The following is a 13,206-nucleotide window of genomic DNA, read 5'->3' as shown; positions in this document are numbered from 1 at the left end:
GCGCGGACAGAGGGTGAAGATAAAGAGCAGAAATTAAAGAGGGGAAGGAGAGTCAGAATGCAGGAAGATGGGATTGATTGACAGGTCCAAAGGATGGGTTCCAATACCAAGAGCTTCGCTGGAAAACTTCATAGGTGCAAGTTGTGCTATGCTAACTGCAGCAGTGAAATGTTTCCCACCATTCAAATGTGTGTATTTACTTCTTCCTCCCTCGTGTGTTTCGCAGTGCAAGTGATGGCGCTCTGTGTCCATTATTGGCCCGACCGTGTGGTGCCCTTCAGGTGTTTCCTTTGCAAACCCAGAGGAATAATATTGGGAGTGAGCTGTGGCCGCTGAGTCCACAAACTACAGCCACCCACTAGCCAGGAAGAGAATGGCAGCTCCTAGCTGTGACTTATCACGGGGCCTGTACCAGTGGCCACAGAATTGCGGGAAGATTTCACCCCGCCCACCATGGAAGTGGCCTAACCCTGTGCATTAATACTACTCTCATTCACATTCTGTTTGTAACATGGTGATCTGCCTTACATTTTATTCTGAGATTGGCTATATCCTTTGGTGATAGAGGAGAATGGATCAAATGTTTTTTTCTTGTGGGGTGGAAGTTCTGGAAACAAATGAATACATAAGTCTGTAATTCAGCCAATTACAAATGCTGCTCATTTTTCTTAAGCAACTAGTTAATATTCCCCAGGATGCATATTAAACATATGACAAATGAATAATAATAATAAAAGACGACATGACAGGTTTCTTGCTTTCTGCTAATGCTCTCTGAAGCTCATGCTTAGTATTGGCCTCTCCAGAGCATCTTTCATCCTCTGAAACCTACAAGCCTGAAATAAAAATCAGTGGCTCTGTCATATGCTCTAAGAGCTCCCCAAATGCAGCGCTTTCTGAGCTGTGAGCCCTCAGCTGCTCAGTCTTACCCAGCGTGATGCTGTAGAACTGAAAGAGACCATTTGTATCATTGTTGCTATCACTGTTCTACAATTGCAACAAATCTTGTACAAAGTATGACATGGACGGTGTGTGACTATCATGTTTATATGCAGGTATCGTCTCTGCATCTCAAGTTATGAATATTGGCCATGGACTTGTATCTTATACATGCGACTGTATTCCTGGGTAATATCCACACTGTAGTTTACATCCAGTCTAGCCAGCCCATTGTGAATGGACTAGTCAAGGTTGATGGCCCATTGAGGACACTGCACTCTAGCAATGGGCCATCAAAGAAATTCATCCCGCCCAGCAAACTTGTCTACAGAGCCTTTCCTGTGGATGCCTTAGAAAGTATATGGGTAATAGCTGCCCCTTGAGTCACTCGTGTGACCCTGAACTTCATCTTAAAGGCCAGTAACTTTCCACAAGCTCAGGCTGTGAGCTCTGTCTGAAACAGAAAATTTCCAGGCACATGGCAAAGGATATAAAAGACCCCATGGAATGACTCCATTTTTGTCTCTTTCGTGCTTTGATTCTCTGGGAGACTTACAGCTAAAATGAGCATATTATGGACTGAGGACCTTCCAATCTTTTGGAAATTACCAGAGATGCTAGAAGCCAGCAGTTCATTCCATTACTGCTGCAAACCTGATCTAAGAACTTTGCAATAATGGGATGTATATGATCTATTAACCATTTTAACTCTCTTCTTTTTCTCTTATAAATAAACTTTTTGCTTTTAGTTACTATAGGATTGGTGGCAGCGTGATTATTGGGTAACATCTGACTTATACATTGACCTGGCTTAGTATCTGATCTCTTGAGATCAGAAGAGCCCTTTGCTTAATTAAATTGGTTTTTGGTAACCATTCCTCATAAAGTCTAGTGTCTGGGTTGTGAAATAAGGGCTGGGAAGCCTAAGGAGACTGCATTTTTGACTTCTTGTTAACCAACATGGTGAGACAGAAGCTTACTTTTGTTACTAGCTTGGTATATCGAATGGTAGAATAACCACCAGTTTGATGGGGAGTCTGCCGTGTTTCTCAGCAGTTTGGCCTGAATCTGGTATTCTGAGCTGTGAGCCACTGAGGCACAAGCGCACCCCATCAAAAACTTTTTTTCCCCTTTGAAAATCATTTTGAACCATGTAAAAGTGTTTACAAATTCTAACCAAACAGTGCCAACCCAGCTGCCTGCCTGCCTGCCGCAAGCTGCTGGGAAGTTGCAACCTTGAGCATATTCTGCACCTCACAGGAGGCACTTGACAACTCTGCAGTATAGGGCCCAATTTTGAGTCTTTTCCTGCCTCTGGCATCCCTTCTAGCCATTGCCTCCTTCCCCTGCTCCTACCTTCTTCCCTTTTTCAGGAAATTTCCATGGAAACAAACCTTGATTTTATCCATATATATATTAAATCCTCAATAAACAGGATTTTAAAGACAATCAGTCTTTGAACATTTCACTTCTTCCCTCTTCTCCACCTTTTTCTTTTTCCTTCCTGGTCTTTTGAGACTAGCATCTCTCTCCAGCACCCACTAGATGGTGTAAGGAAGGGATACACCAACTTTTATTGATCTATATCTTTTTGGGAGAAGATGAGGCAGAATATACAACCATTGTGATATCAGCAGTAAGATAAAATGGTTTGGTGAGAGGAACTTCTGGCCGGGGTAAATATAGGCAGAACAATAGCTAAATACGCACACTGTAGAATTTGTCTTGACATTTGTCTGTCAAGTTTGGCATCCATTCCTAGCAAGGGTCAGTATTTGATGCTTCAGAGAAAGGTGAAGATACCTAGCTACTTTCCCATTGCTCTAGGTGGTGTTGGGGAAACTTATTCTGATGTGAGATCTTTACATAAATGTTTCTTAATACATAAGCAACCAATCTCCAAAATAGAAAAAAGGGAAGAGGAAGAATCAGCCAAGAACCAATCCGCAGCCAAAGCCAAATATTTGCAGCAAATGAATCAGGCAATTCCTATCTTTTCATGTGCTGTAATATATATACTACTTACTGTATTTTTCACTCCATGCATCTGATGAAGTGGGTTTTAGCCCATGAAAGCTTATACCCAAATTAATTTGTTAGTCTCTAAGGTGCCACAAGGACTCCTTGTTGTTTTTGCTGATACAGACTAACACAGCTATCACTTTGAAACCTATTATATCCTTATCCATCCAGGCTGGTCCTGTGGTTACAGCACTTCCCTAAGACTTGGTAGACCCAGATTCAATTCCTTGCCCTGCTACAGATTTCCTTTGTGACTGTGGATGAGTCACTTAGTCTCTCTGTGTCTTGGTTCCCCAGCTGTAAAATGAGGGTAATCGTATTTCTCTGTGTCACATGGGGTATTGTGAGGATGTTTAGATTCCACAATAAGAGGATCCATATAATTACCTTAGATGGAAAGGAGTGAACACCTCAGAGATAGAAAGCATTTATCAAAAAAATAATCCATGAGAAAGAGTTTGCTGGGCATAGGAGCCAGAGGTTGGACAGTAGGCATTTTAAGAAAAAAAAATAGAAGCAGGATTGTGGACGGCATAGCAATAGCAGGGCTTCAGCTAATGGTATCGTATATGTTATGGAGCAACACTCGTTGCTCCATAGTTAGAATTGCAGCAGAGTTTCTGTGTAAGGGCAAATTTTGCATTACCTCTCCAATCCATAAGAGATGGCAGAGCTGCCTGAAATTTGGTAAGCCAGCTCAGGCGTAAGGGTAGTTTCATGCGCAAAATATGAAATAATTTGACAAGGGGTTCCCAAGTTACAGTATCTTTGACTGGATTTTGTTTTTTGAGCAGCTGCTTTTACAGTTGCAAATGTTGAACATGTTCTTGCACATCTGTTAAGCATCTCTGTAAGAAAATCAGTTAAATAAAAAAATGATTCAGCAAAACTTTTATAAGTCTAGCTAACAAGACTTTTGCATTAAAAAAAAAGACATGGGCTGGTGCACCTCAAGTGATTTGTTGCCTTTTAATAATGGATATAAATCTTCATCATAAATGTATGATATGAGCCTGTTCCATTTTTAAGTTTCTTTGCTGTTATAAAAATGTTTTGTGTAGTTGCAGTTTTCACTATAGAATCAACCAGCAAAGTGAAACCAGAGGCAAAAGAAATATCCTGTACTTAGAGATAAAATGGGGGTTGAGGGGGGAGGGAATCAAGTGGGTGCTTGTTAAAGCCACCTACTTGTGTTCATTTATTTTAACCACCCAATTTAATTCTTAACACATTCCTCATGAGCAGGATTGTTAAAAGGCCGGGCAGTATTAACTACTACTTACTTTACATTTACAAGACTCATGTACCTCATCCTTTGCCCATGTAAAATATTCCACCGATCAGGAGAAAGTTGTATTTAACATGAAGCCTTGTTGTTAAGCTTCTCAAACACCAGCTTTCATGCTTCCTCTTTAAACTAGAATGTATATACCAGAGAAGTAATGAGACGTATTAGGACAAACACTTTTGCCCTACTGATGGTAAAATCTTTCATCATCTTGTCTTTATAGCTTGTCTCTTTGTTTTCTTGTTGGGTAAAAAGACCAGGAAGGCCAATTGGGTTGTGTTCTTTCATCCTCTCTCCTGAACTCTCCTCCCTGATTCCTAGCATGCTTTTTCCGCTCACTCCATCTCAAGCTTGTAGGGGATCCCTTGTACGGCTCCAGAAAGGGAAGCAAGAGCATACAGTTTTGAGGGGGCAGAAATCAGATATTGTTTGGGGGCAATGGTGAATTTCTCCCCTGTGATCATGACCAGTTAAGGCCTTTGATTTAATATTTTCTGGGGGGTTTTGGCCCATATCCCTAAAAAATGGATGGATTTCAATGACCCCACCTCCACCGCTAAGATCCCCATGGATACTTCAGCAGGGCTTGAGGCAGCAGAGGGTGGACCTAACCCTTCGGACAAAGTTGTGGACAAGGAGTTTGAGTTGGAGGATGATGTGAAACACTTGGAAGAGTCATCTGGTGGTGCGGCGCATCAGGGTCTCTTTTCCAATGAGACACTGGCGGTGTCCAGCAGTCCATCTCCGAAGCGCATGATTTCAGATCTGAACACAAACTTTCCCCAGGTGTTCGGTTTGGGTCTCTCTCGAATGATGATGTTCTACTATCATCACTAATCCTTAGGCCCCTACATACTCAGCCACATGTGTGAGACAAAGGGCTGCCCCGAGGAGCTTACAGAGAAAACCTGGGTGCTGCTGTAGGAAATGTTGGGTAATGAGCCCAGTATAAATGTAAGGGGACTGTTCCCCCTTACTAACATTCACTGGGGGTGTTTTAGTTGCTACCTCCCAGTACTAAAAAGGGGAAGGGTCGATGGGGAATCAGGACCGTGAGACTGACAGCCCCCAGGAACAATGGGGAGAGGCCATTTCTCCAGGTCAGCCTGAATGACAGGGCGAGCAGGCTAATCAGGGAGCCAGGAGGCCAGGGAGGTCCCATCCTCCATGTGAGCTAGATTTGCCTGGGTCAGACAGAGTGGGGCTGAGCTAAGGAGAAAGCAGGGGCCCAAGCTAAGCTGGGGAGCAAAGCTGTGCCAGATCCATAGGGACTAGAAAAGCAGCCCAGAGAGAGCACACCCTGTCCTGGGAGCAGAGCCATGCCATATCCAGAGGGACCAGAAAAGCAGCCCAGGAAGCAGGTCAGTGCTGGGAGCATAGTCACAGAAGCAGCCTGCAGAGCAGACCTGTCCTGGGAGCAGAGCTGCAGCAACCAGAGGGGCCACCAGAGAACCAGAGCTGTAGCAACCAGAAAAGCAGCCCAGGGAGCTGGAGGCAGAGCAGCAGCAGTGCAGAGACCGAGCGGTGGAGCTGGGGCTGGAGCAGTCCGGAGCTGGATGCGGAGAGCAGCTGGGGAGACCGAGGGGGACCCTGGGCAGCAGGGCCAGCACAGGGAGACGCCTCAGCCAAGAGGCTCCGCAGGCCAGGCTTGGATCGTAACCCCGACAGGGCGGGGGCGACACTTGGAAGAAGGGTCCTACCACTTAGAGCCTGAGAGCGTGTGGCTACCACCAGAGCGAGTGTCCAACCCACAGCATCCCTGCAGCACAGTCAGGGCCGGAGGAGGCCTGGGACTTAAAAGGTGCAGACTGTGAACTGCCCTGACATTCCAGAGACACTGTTTGTGATGTTCCCTGCCACAGAGCGGGGTGATGTGTTTCCTTTAACCTTTCCCATTATTCCTTATTCTTCTTCAAATTAATTGTTGATTAAATAACTTTGCTTTAACTTGTATGTAATGGTCAGTGGGTCAGAGAAGTGCCCAGTGCAGAGGGAGTACCCCGGAGTGGGGACACCCTAGCCCCTGTCCTAGGTGACCGCAGCAGGGTTGGGGGTCGAGCCCCCCAGGAATCCTGGGCCCAGCCTTGTTGGGGTTACAAGGACTCTGCCGGACAGGAGAGTGGAAGGGGAGTCCTCAAGGGCAGGGAGGCCACTGGATAAAGGAAGTGGGAGCGAGGACTCAGATCCTTTCGCTGGCCCACTTCACCGGGGTAGTGCAGAAGCCAGGAAAGTTCCCCACAATAGCGGGAGGATTCCCCCGCTTACGGAGGGCTCGATCACAGGATGGGTACAGCTTGACAGAGGCTGTCACGTTGCTCTTGGGGCTAAGGCCACAGGACCTAGCGGTCCTCACGCCTTCTTGCCTCAGTCGGGCCCCAGCAGCGCCGCTGACCGCCCCGAGCCTCAGTTTCCCTATTGGTAAAGTGGGGGACAGGGAGGTTTCCGGGTGCTGTATTAGGCGGGGTGCTGTGGCAGCGCTCGGGGGGAGCTACGCACCCCGCGGGGGGCTGCAGCCACGGCCGGGGCCGGGGAGCGCAGACCGCGCAGCGCGGCCCCGCCCGCAGCCGCTCCCCTGTGGGGGGGCGTGGCCCGAGCAGCCCTTGGAACGTCCCCGCCCCCTCCCCCCCCAGTGGGCGGTGCGAGCCTGAGAACCAGCCCCCGACGGGTCACATGATACACGCGCGGGGTGGGGGTCAGCTGACCGGAAGTAGAGCGAGCGGAGGAAGGCGGCGGCGGCGGGTCGCTGCGATGGAGCGCTACGATAAGGCGGCACCCCCGGAGCTGGGGCAGTGAGTACGGAGCGGGGGGAGGGGAAGCCCCCGGTCTGGGCGAGTCTCGGGCCGGGGAGCTGCAGGCCCGAGCCGGGCTCGCCTCTGGCCCAGCGGCTGCCGGCGGCGTTGGAGCCCCCTGCCCTGGGTCCCGGGGTGTCACCGGGCCTCGCCGTCGGGCCTGCCCGGCCCCGCTGGGGTCGCCTGACCGCGCCCGGTCCATGCCCAGGCTGGGGCGCGGGAAGGGAGGGAGGAGAAACCTGGAGCTCCGAGTTGCTGCGTGAGCCGGGGCAGGGGCGGGAGCTGAGTAAGAGGCACCAGGAGCTTCCCGTGGGGCAGGGGTCGCAGCGTTGCGCGGAAAGCTGGGGCGTGTGAAGGGTGAGTGCTGGGGAGGTCCGCCCTTCCCGCCCTTCCGCGGGACGCGCAGCGAGGGTCCTGACCGCATTCCAGCCCAGGGAGCCCGGCTGCGCTACACTGCACGCAGGTGGGTCCGGTGGCTGCTCTCTGACCTGGGGCAGGCTCCTTGAGCTCTTCTCGAGGCTTCTCTACACTACAATATTTGGCTACTTTCAATATACTGGGGTAGTTAAAGCAGGGAGAATCCCCCTTGTTTGGATGCATTTATACTAATTTAGCTTATCAAATCGGAATAAGCTCTACTAGTGTAAGGCACCTTTATAACCAGTATAATTGCATCTACGCTAGGGCTTTTACTGGTATAATTATGTCGGCAAAACAAAAAAACAACCCATCCTAACCAATGTATTTATACTGGTGCAGCTTTTAAATGTAGGCTAGCCATTAATTTTTCCATATGGAAAGAGATCTTTTGATAGATCTGTGGAAGTTTACATGTGAAAAGTTCTGGGCAGGGGCTAAGTAGTAGTATTAAGAATCCCTGGCTTAACTTGCTTTTGACGGACCTTCATGTTTCAAAATGAAGGGCTCCCCTCTGAGGACACACTGACATTGACTCTTGTAGGTTTTGGAAGTAGGCCACAGATTGCTTGGCTGGTTAGATCATTTTATTTTGGAGTAAATACTTACACCAAACTAAGTAAGAGCTAGCAAAAGCAAATGCAAAAACAAGTTGTAGCTGGTGTATATAGAGAGACACACCTTGTCCTGACACACCAAATGCAGTTTAAGGGAATTCTTTTCCTTGTTTTTACTGACCAAATTGTACTTAACCCTGCTACTATTGTTTTTTGAAAGCTCTGTTAACTTTATAGTAGCAACCAAACTTTTTGTTCCTAGAGATGTTCTGATATTGGTCTATAATTCAGGTGCCCAGTCAAAGAGGTTTAGCTATAATATTAGCTTTATATTCTAACTTTAATTTGTTGCAGCTAAAATAAATTGATACTCTTTTGCTCCCTCCTGTTTTCTGAATGGAATTTAAATTAATGGAAACTTAAAAAAATAGTGTTGAATGGCAGTGATATTGGGATAATAAAAGAGAACTTGAGTTCTAGACAATTAAGTGTTGAAAGTTGTTCTTAGGTAGTATACCTGCCTATAAATCTCCTTGTCAATTTTATGGTCCTAATCATATTTTTCAGTCTTACAAACTTTTTTTCTCATCTCTACTTGTGGGAGAGACCCCCCTACTATAAAAGGGGGGAATGATACATAGTCAGCAACATGAACTGATTTGTCTAATGCTTCAAGTAAAAAAGCATTGATAAGAATGATTTTTTTTTTAAGTTGATAAAGGTCCCTTTGATGCTTTAGCAGGCATTATTTTTTTTAAAATATACTAAAATAACTTTATTTCTTGTTATAACTGTTTAATGGCAGAATTTGACCCTGAAATAATTCTGAACAAAAAGATGTTCAAATACCAGCTTTGAGTACAAAGCTTAATTTCTGGTATCTTCCAAACAGCAAATGCAAAGAAAGTCCTTTAAAACCAACAATTTGTATTTCTCCCCTTGAAGGAAATCTGATGCATTATGTTAGATGTGTTATGTGACTTTCTGTATTGTTACAGCTGTTCTTGTTCATTTCAGAAATGAGGGCTCCTTAACATCAACTCTAAGAACGCTTCTGTTCTTCACAGCTCTGATGATCTTATTACCTATTGGGCTGTACTTCTCTTCAAAGGCTTATGTATTTGAAGGTAATTCTGTTCCTGCTAAACAGAACGTTTTTAAGAGACAAAGCCTCAGACCTAAAATCCTAGTTTTTTGTCCTTTCTTTCTCTAGTACCCTTTCTTCTCACAAACTGAATGCATTCGATTAGACAGAGAACCCTCTTGGAATATGAGGCTGGAAATGTTAAAGGTTGTGATATTCAAGGTTTTGGGTGCAAACGAGAACAAATTTATTTCAGTGGCTTATGCAGAGTGTAAAATCTGAGTTTCAGCTGTGTAGAGAATACTTGAAAGGCTGCAGTGGTGATGCGCATGGAAATTGTTCTGTGAAGCTTTTCTTGTAACAGCATAAGCCATCAGGTGACATTCAGAATGGTATAATTCTGTCCTTCTCTAGCTCCATGTCTTTGATTTTTTTTTAAAAAAAAATCGCTGAGTATGTTTATAAATATAAACATTTCATTCAAACCCTAAGAGCTTCAGATTTTGAATTCTGTTGCTTGAAGAATTTCATTCTCTCCACCTTCCTGAAGGTTGAGGATGAAACTTGCTGTGGAGCCAGGGCTCCGTTAAATTGCTGACAACCAACCAAAGCCTGTCTCTGATTCTGCAACAGGAAAAATGAACAAACCAGCAGAACTTTCTGATGCTGCTTAACTGTCTTTCTGAAGACACAAATAGAACTTCCCTCTTAAGACAAGAGCAGCTGAGGAATATGTGACTGTTTAAAGGCCTCCCAAAAAACACATTGTTTCCTTCAATCATTGTGGTTGTGAATAGAAATGGAATAAAAGATTCAGCAAAAACTGTTTAGTTTCCTATTTTCTTGATATGTTGACTTTTCTGAAGACATTCTTTTCAGTTACAACAAACTCTACCAACAATGACACTTTGTATTGGGCTGGAAAGAATGATGTATTGGAAATAGCTCTGATATCTTAAATCTTGTATTATATGGGAACCATTCATATAGTTTCCCACTTATCTAATACACACAGTACTTCTGATGAGGAAGCATGGTTTGTCTAGTGGCCTGAGCATGGAAGTCAGGAATCCTAAGTTCTAATCATGGCTGTACCATTGACTCTGTCTGACCATAGGCAAATATCTTAACCTCTGCTCCTCAGTTTTCCCCATCGATAAAAAGAAAACAATACTCAGTTGACAGGGATGTTGAGGTCTGATGTTGGAGGATGGCAGAAGAATGTGTAGAATATTTAAAGATCTAAAATCCTGTATTTCCAAAAGTTAACTGGTACCTCAAAGGAAACAGGTAAAAAGCAGTTTCGTTATCTTGCATCCCAATTGTAACATACTAGCCAAGTCTCATTAATAACTGTAAATTCTGACCTATTGCTCTTTGTCTATCCTACCCTTGATATAATAAATATGTAATAAATTGAGCCTCTTTAAACAATTGCAACTTATTGTTCTGCCTTAATAGAAACACTCAGAATTCCTTTAAATTAGTGTGCTCTTTTTGTCTGTCTTCTCAGGTACCTTGGGAATGTCCAACAGAGACAGCTATTTTTATGCTGCCATCGTCGCTGTAGTTACTGTTCATGTGGTACTTGCTCTCTTTGTCTATGTAGCTTGGAACGAAGGGTCTCGCCAGTGGCGTGAAGGCAAGCAGGACTAAAGCAAGCATCACCATCTGATATCCACAGACTGGAGACTGGATATTTGTGGATGGAGTGAAAAACATTCTTGTGCAAAATAGAAGTTAATGCCTCTGGGCTCTGAATGCCTGTGTGTGACTAGTCAAAGATTCGTGCTCATCTCAGCTGAATACTAGTAATGTGTCGAAGGGTGACCATTTATAATTTAAATCAACCTCAGCTTGGCAAACTTGGAGAAGCCTTTACCTGAAATTGGAGTGGAGTGACTAGAAGGAATGTGTATTTTGTATGTGTACAACAAGTTTGGGGTTTTTTTTACAGTTCTGACCTGCTAACAAGACACAGAGAAATTGAGACACACATCGGTCAGTTATGAAGCGAAATTATGTATTGCTAATGTTAAGTTACCGGTTTAAAAGGCTGAGTAACGTTCTAGTAGGACTAAAACAGAGTAGATTTGGTTCCCACTTGCTCTGGGTGGATGCTCAGTTTTAGAAACATGGAATCAAATTGAGCAGCACTTTGTGCTCCTCAGCCATAGTAGCATGAGTGTACAGTTTACATTTTTAGTGGAAGAATAGGAAGAGAACGTTTCGTACATGCTCCTAAAAGGCAGCTCTTGAGAGCTAAAGATCTTGCATATTGGAGAGGGGCTTGTTAATGTTTTATGGGAACTGTGAGCTATCAGAACAACAGAATAGAGGATGCACCCTTAAAATGTCACTATCCGACACATCTCAAGCTCCCTGAAAATCATTAGCTTGTATCAAAACGTTTTCTGACTCTTACCATTCATTTCCAGGAAAAGTTATTTCATAAACTACAAGGAACCATGTAATATGGTGTCTTACTGCTTCAATAAGCTATGGCAAATGCGTTGGAGGGATTCTGCTGCAGCTGGGGTGGTGTACTTAAGGCTTAAGACCAAATAGATGAAAGTAACCTCCCAAGAAATGCAATAAATCTCCTACAAAGGCATGTTTGGGAGTAATGTCATAGCAGCTGAGCAAGGTGGTCAGAAAATTCAGTTGGTGTCTTCTGTTTCATAGTGAACAATTTTTAGTTTTGTCATTTTTAAATTTTGGCTTGTTGCATTTTTTTTTTTTTTACTGACTTTTCTCCCCACTGACATTTTCAATATCTCTAGAAGATTTCGGTAATCCTGACCTGCTCATCCTTCCACTCGTACTACCTTGAAGCTTTGTTGCAAAGGAGAACTGCCTATTGTTTTCTTTCCAATGACCATACTAAATTGCAGTTGCTCCTAAACAAGTCTCGCTTTCAGCCACCTCCCACTGCTACTTGAATGTGTTGGATATTTCTTATGGTGCAATCGTGGACAAAATACATTGAAGAGTGTGTTTGGGAGATGTGCTGGAGGAACAAGTGAGATTTAAGGGGAGAAAGCCAGCTAAAGCAATACTCTTAAAACTTTTGTCCACTATTAAATAAAACATAATGGTGACCATGTTTTATCATCGCTACCTCTTCCATGACAGATATCCACTTTGCTTATTTTGTTGAATCATGAAAGAAATGAATTTGTTCTAATTTTCTGTCCTCTTGGAAGGAAAGGGGCTTTACCTAAAGTCACATCAGGATGAAATATGTCTAACAGATCATTATCCTGAGTTTCATTCTGCTTTTGTATTAACTATATTTTCTGTGTGGAGCAACATTTTTCCTAAGATTACGGTAATGCATAGCCTTTCCTATACACTTTTTTTAAAGGCGCTTTGTGACTTTGCTTTTCCTGTTTCACTTGTATCATGTTCCTACAGTTTCAAAGGGATTATTGGTTGATGTGGGAATTGGATTGTTCGTACCCACACTTGTGGTCTGCAGACCACGAATATGGTAGATCAACTATTTGGGCTTATGTGCACAATAGATACAGAAGTATATTAAGATAGACTGTGACCCACCCACCCCTATGTACTAATGTACTAATGTTCAGGAGCAAGCCCTAAAAGTGAAGCATACTGCATGTTAGCTTCAGATTAGCCACAAATCAATTTTTAAATCTCATGTCTGAAACATTAACTTTTCCAGTCTGCAAGTCCAGTGTTGCTGGCACACTAGAGAAGGATACTGTAGTTATTTGAAATGCAGATTTATTTTGTAAGATGCCATTCTGAGAGATCCCCATTCCCCACTACATGTACCCCCATGTTATATAAGAGCCCTTTAATAAAGAATTATCATTCACTGAGTTCCAGTACCGAGGCTTAGTAAATGTGAATACTTTAGCTGAATTATTTCTCAATCATCGTCCTGCTAATGCTGCTCATGTAATACGATTTATAATGAACAGATTAGGTACAGCAACACACAGAATTAACTTTACTCCATTTATAACAGTCTGAAAACGAGGGCTCTGCTGTGCTTCATTGATTCTGTGTACAATGTTATATCCAGGTGTTTGTACTGTCAGAGGTCACTAGACCCTAAAATTACATTTCCGTGGAATTATA

The 13,206-nt window shown here is 43.9% G+C and overlaps 1 protein-coding gene across 1 annotated transcript; it reads left to right on the top strand.

The window, feature by feature from the left end:
- The first annotated feature begins 6,939 nt into the window (after positions 1-6,939).
- On the top strand, positions 6,940-12,976 carry VMA21 (vacuolar ATPase assembly factor VMA21). The gene is made up of 3 exons (XM_073358345.1): positions 6,940-7,038; positions 9,030-9,139; positions 10,610-12,976. Exons 1-3 carry the CDS (start codon positions 6,998-7,000, stop codon positions 10,750-10,752), a joined length of 294 nt encoding a protein of 97 aa, XP_073214446.1. The 5' UTR covers positions 6,940-6,997; the 3' UTR covers positions 10,753-12,976.
- Positions 12,977-13,206: the final 230 nt, after the last annotated feature.

The sequence above is a fragment of the Lepidochelys kempii genome, chromosome 9 (assembly GCF_965140265.1).
Source record: "Lepidochelys kempii isolate rLepKem1 chromosome 9, rLepKem1.hap2, whole genome shotgun sequence".
NCBI classification, from domain to species: domain Eukaryota; kingdom Metazoa; phylum Chordata; order Testudines; family Cheloniidae; genus Lepidochelys; species Lepidochelys kempii.
Note: the sequence above shows the minus strand (reverse complement) of the source record. Positions and strands in the feature narration are given on the sequence as shown.

Excerpts from the sequence above, each read along its gene's own strand:
- VMA21 (XM_073358345.1), top strand. The coding sequence starts at position 6,998 with ATGGAGCGCTACGATAAGGCGGCACCCCCGGAGCTGGGGCA. Across the intron at positions 7,039-9,029 it reads GCACCCCCGGAGCTGGGGCA|AAATGAGGGCTCCTTAACAT; the intron begins GTGAGTACGGAG and ends TGTTCATTTCAG. Across the intron at positions 9,140-10,609 it reads AAAGGCTTATGTATTTGAAG|GTACCTTGGGAATGTCCAAC; the intron begins GTAATTCTGTTC and ends CTGTCTTCTCAG.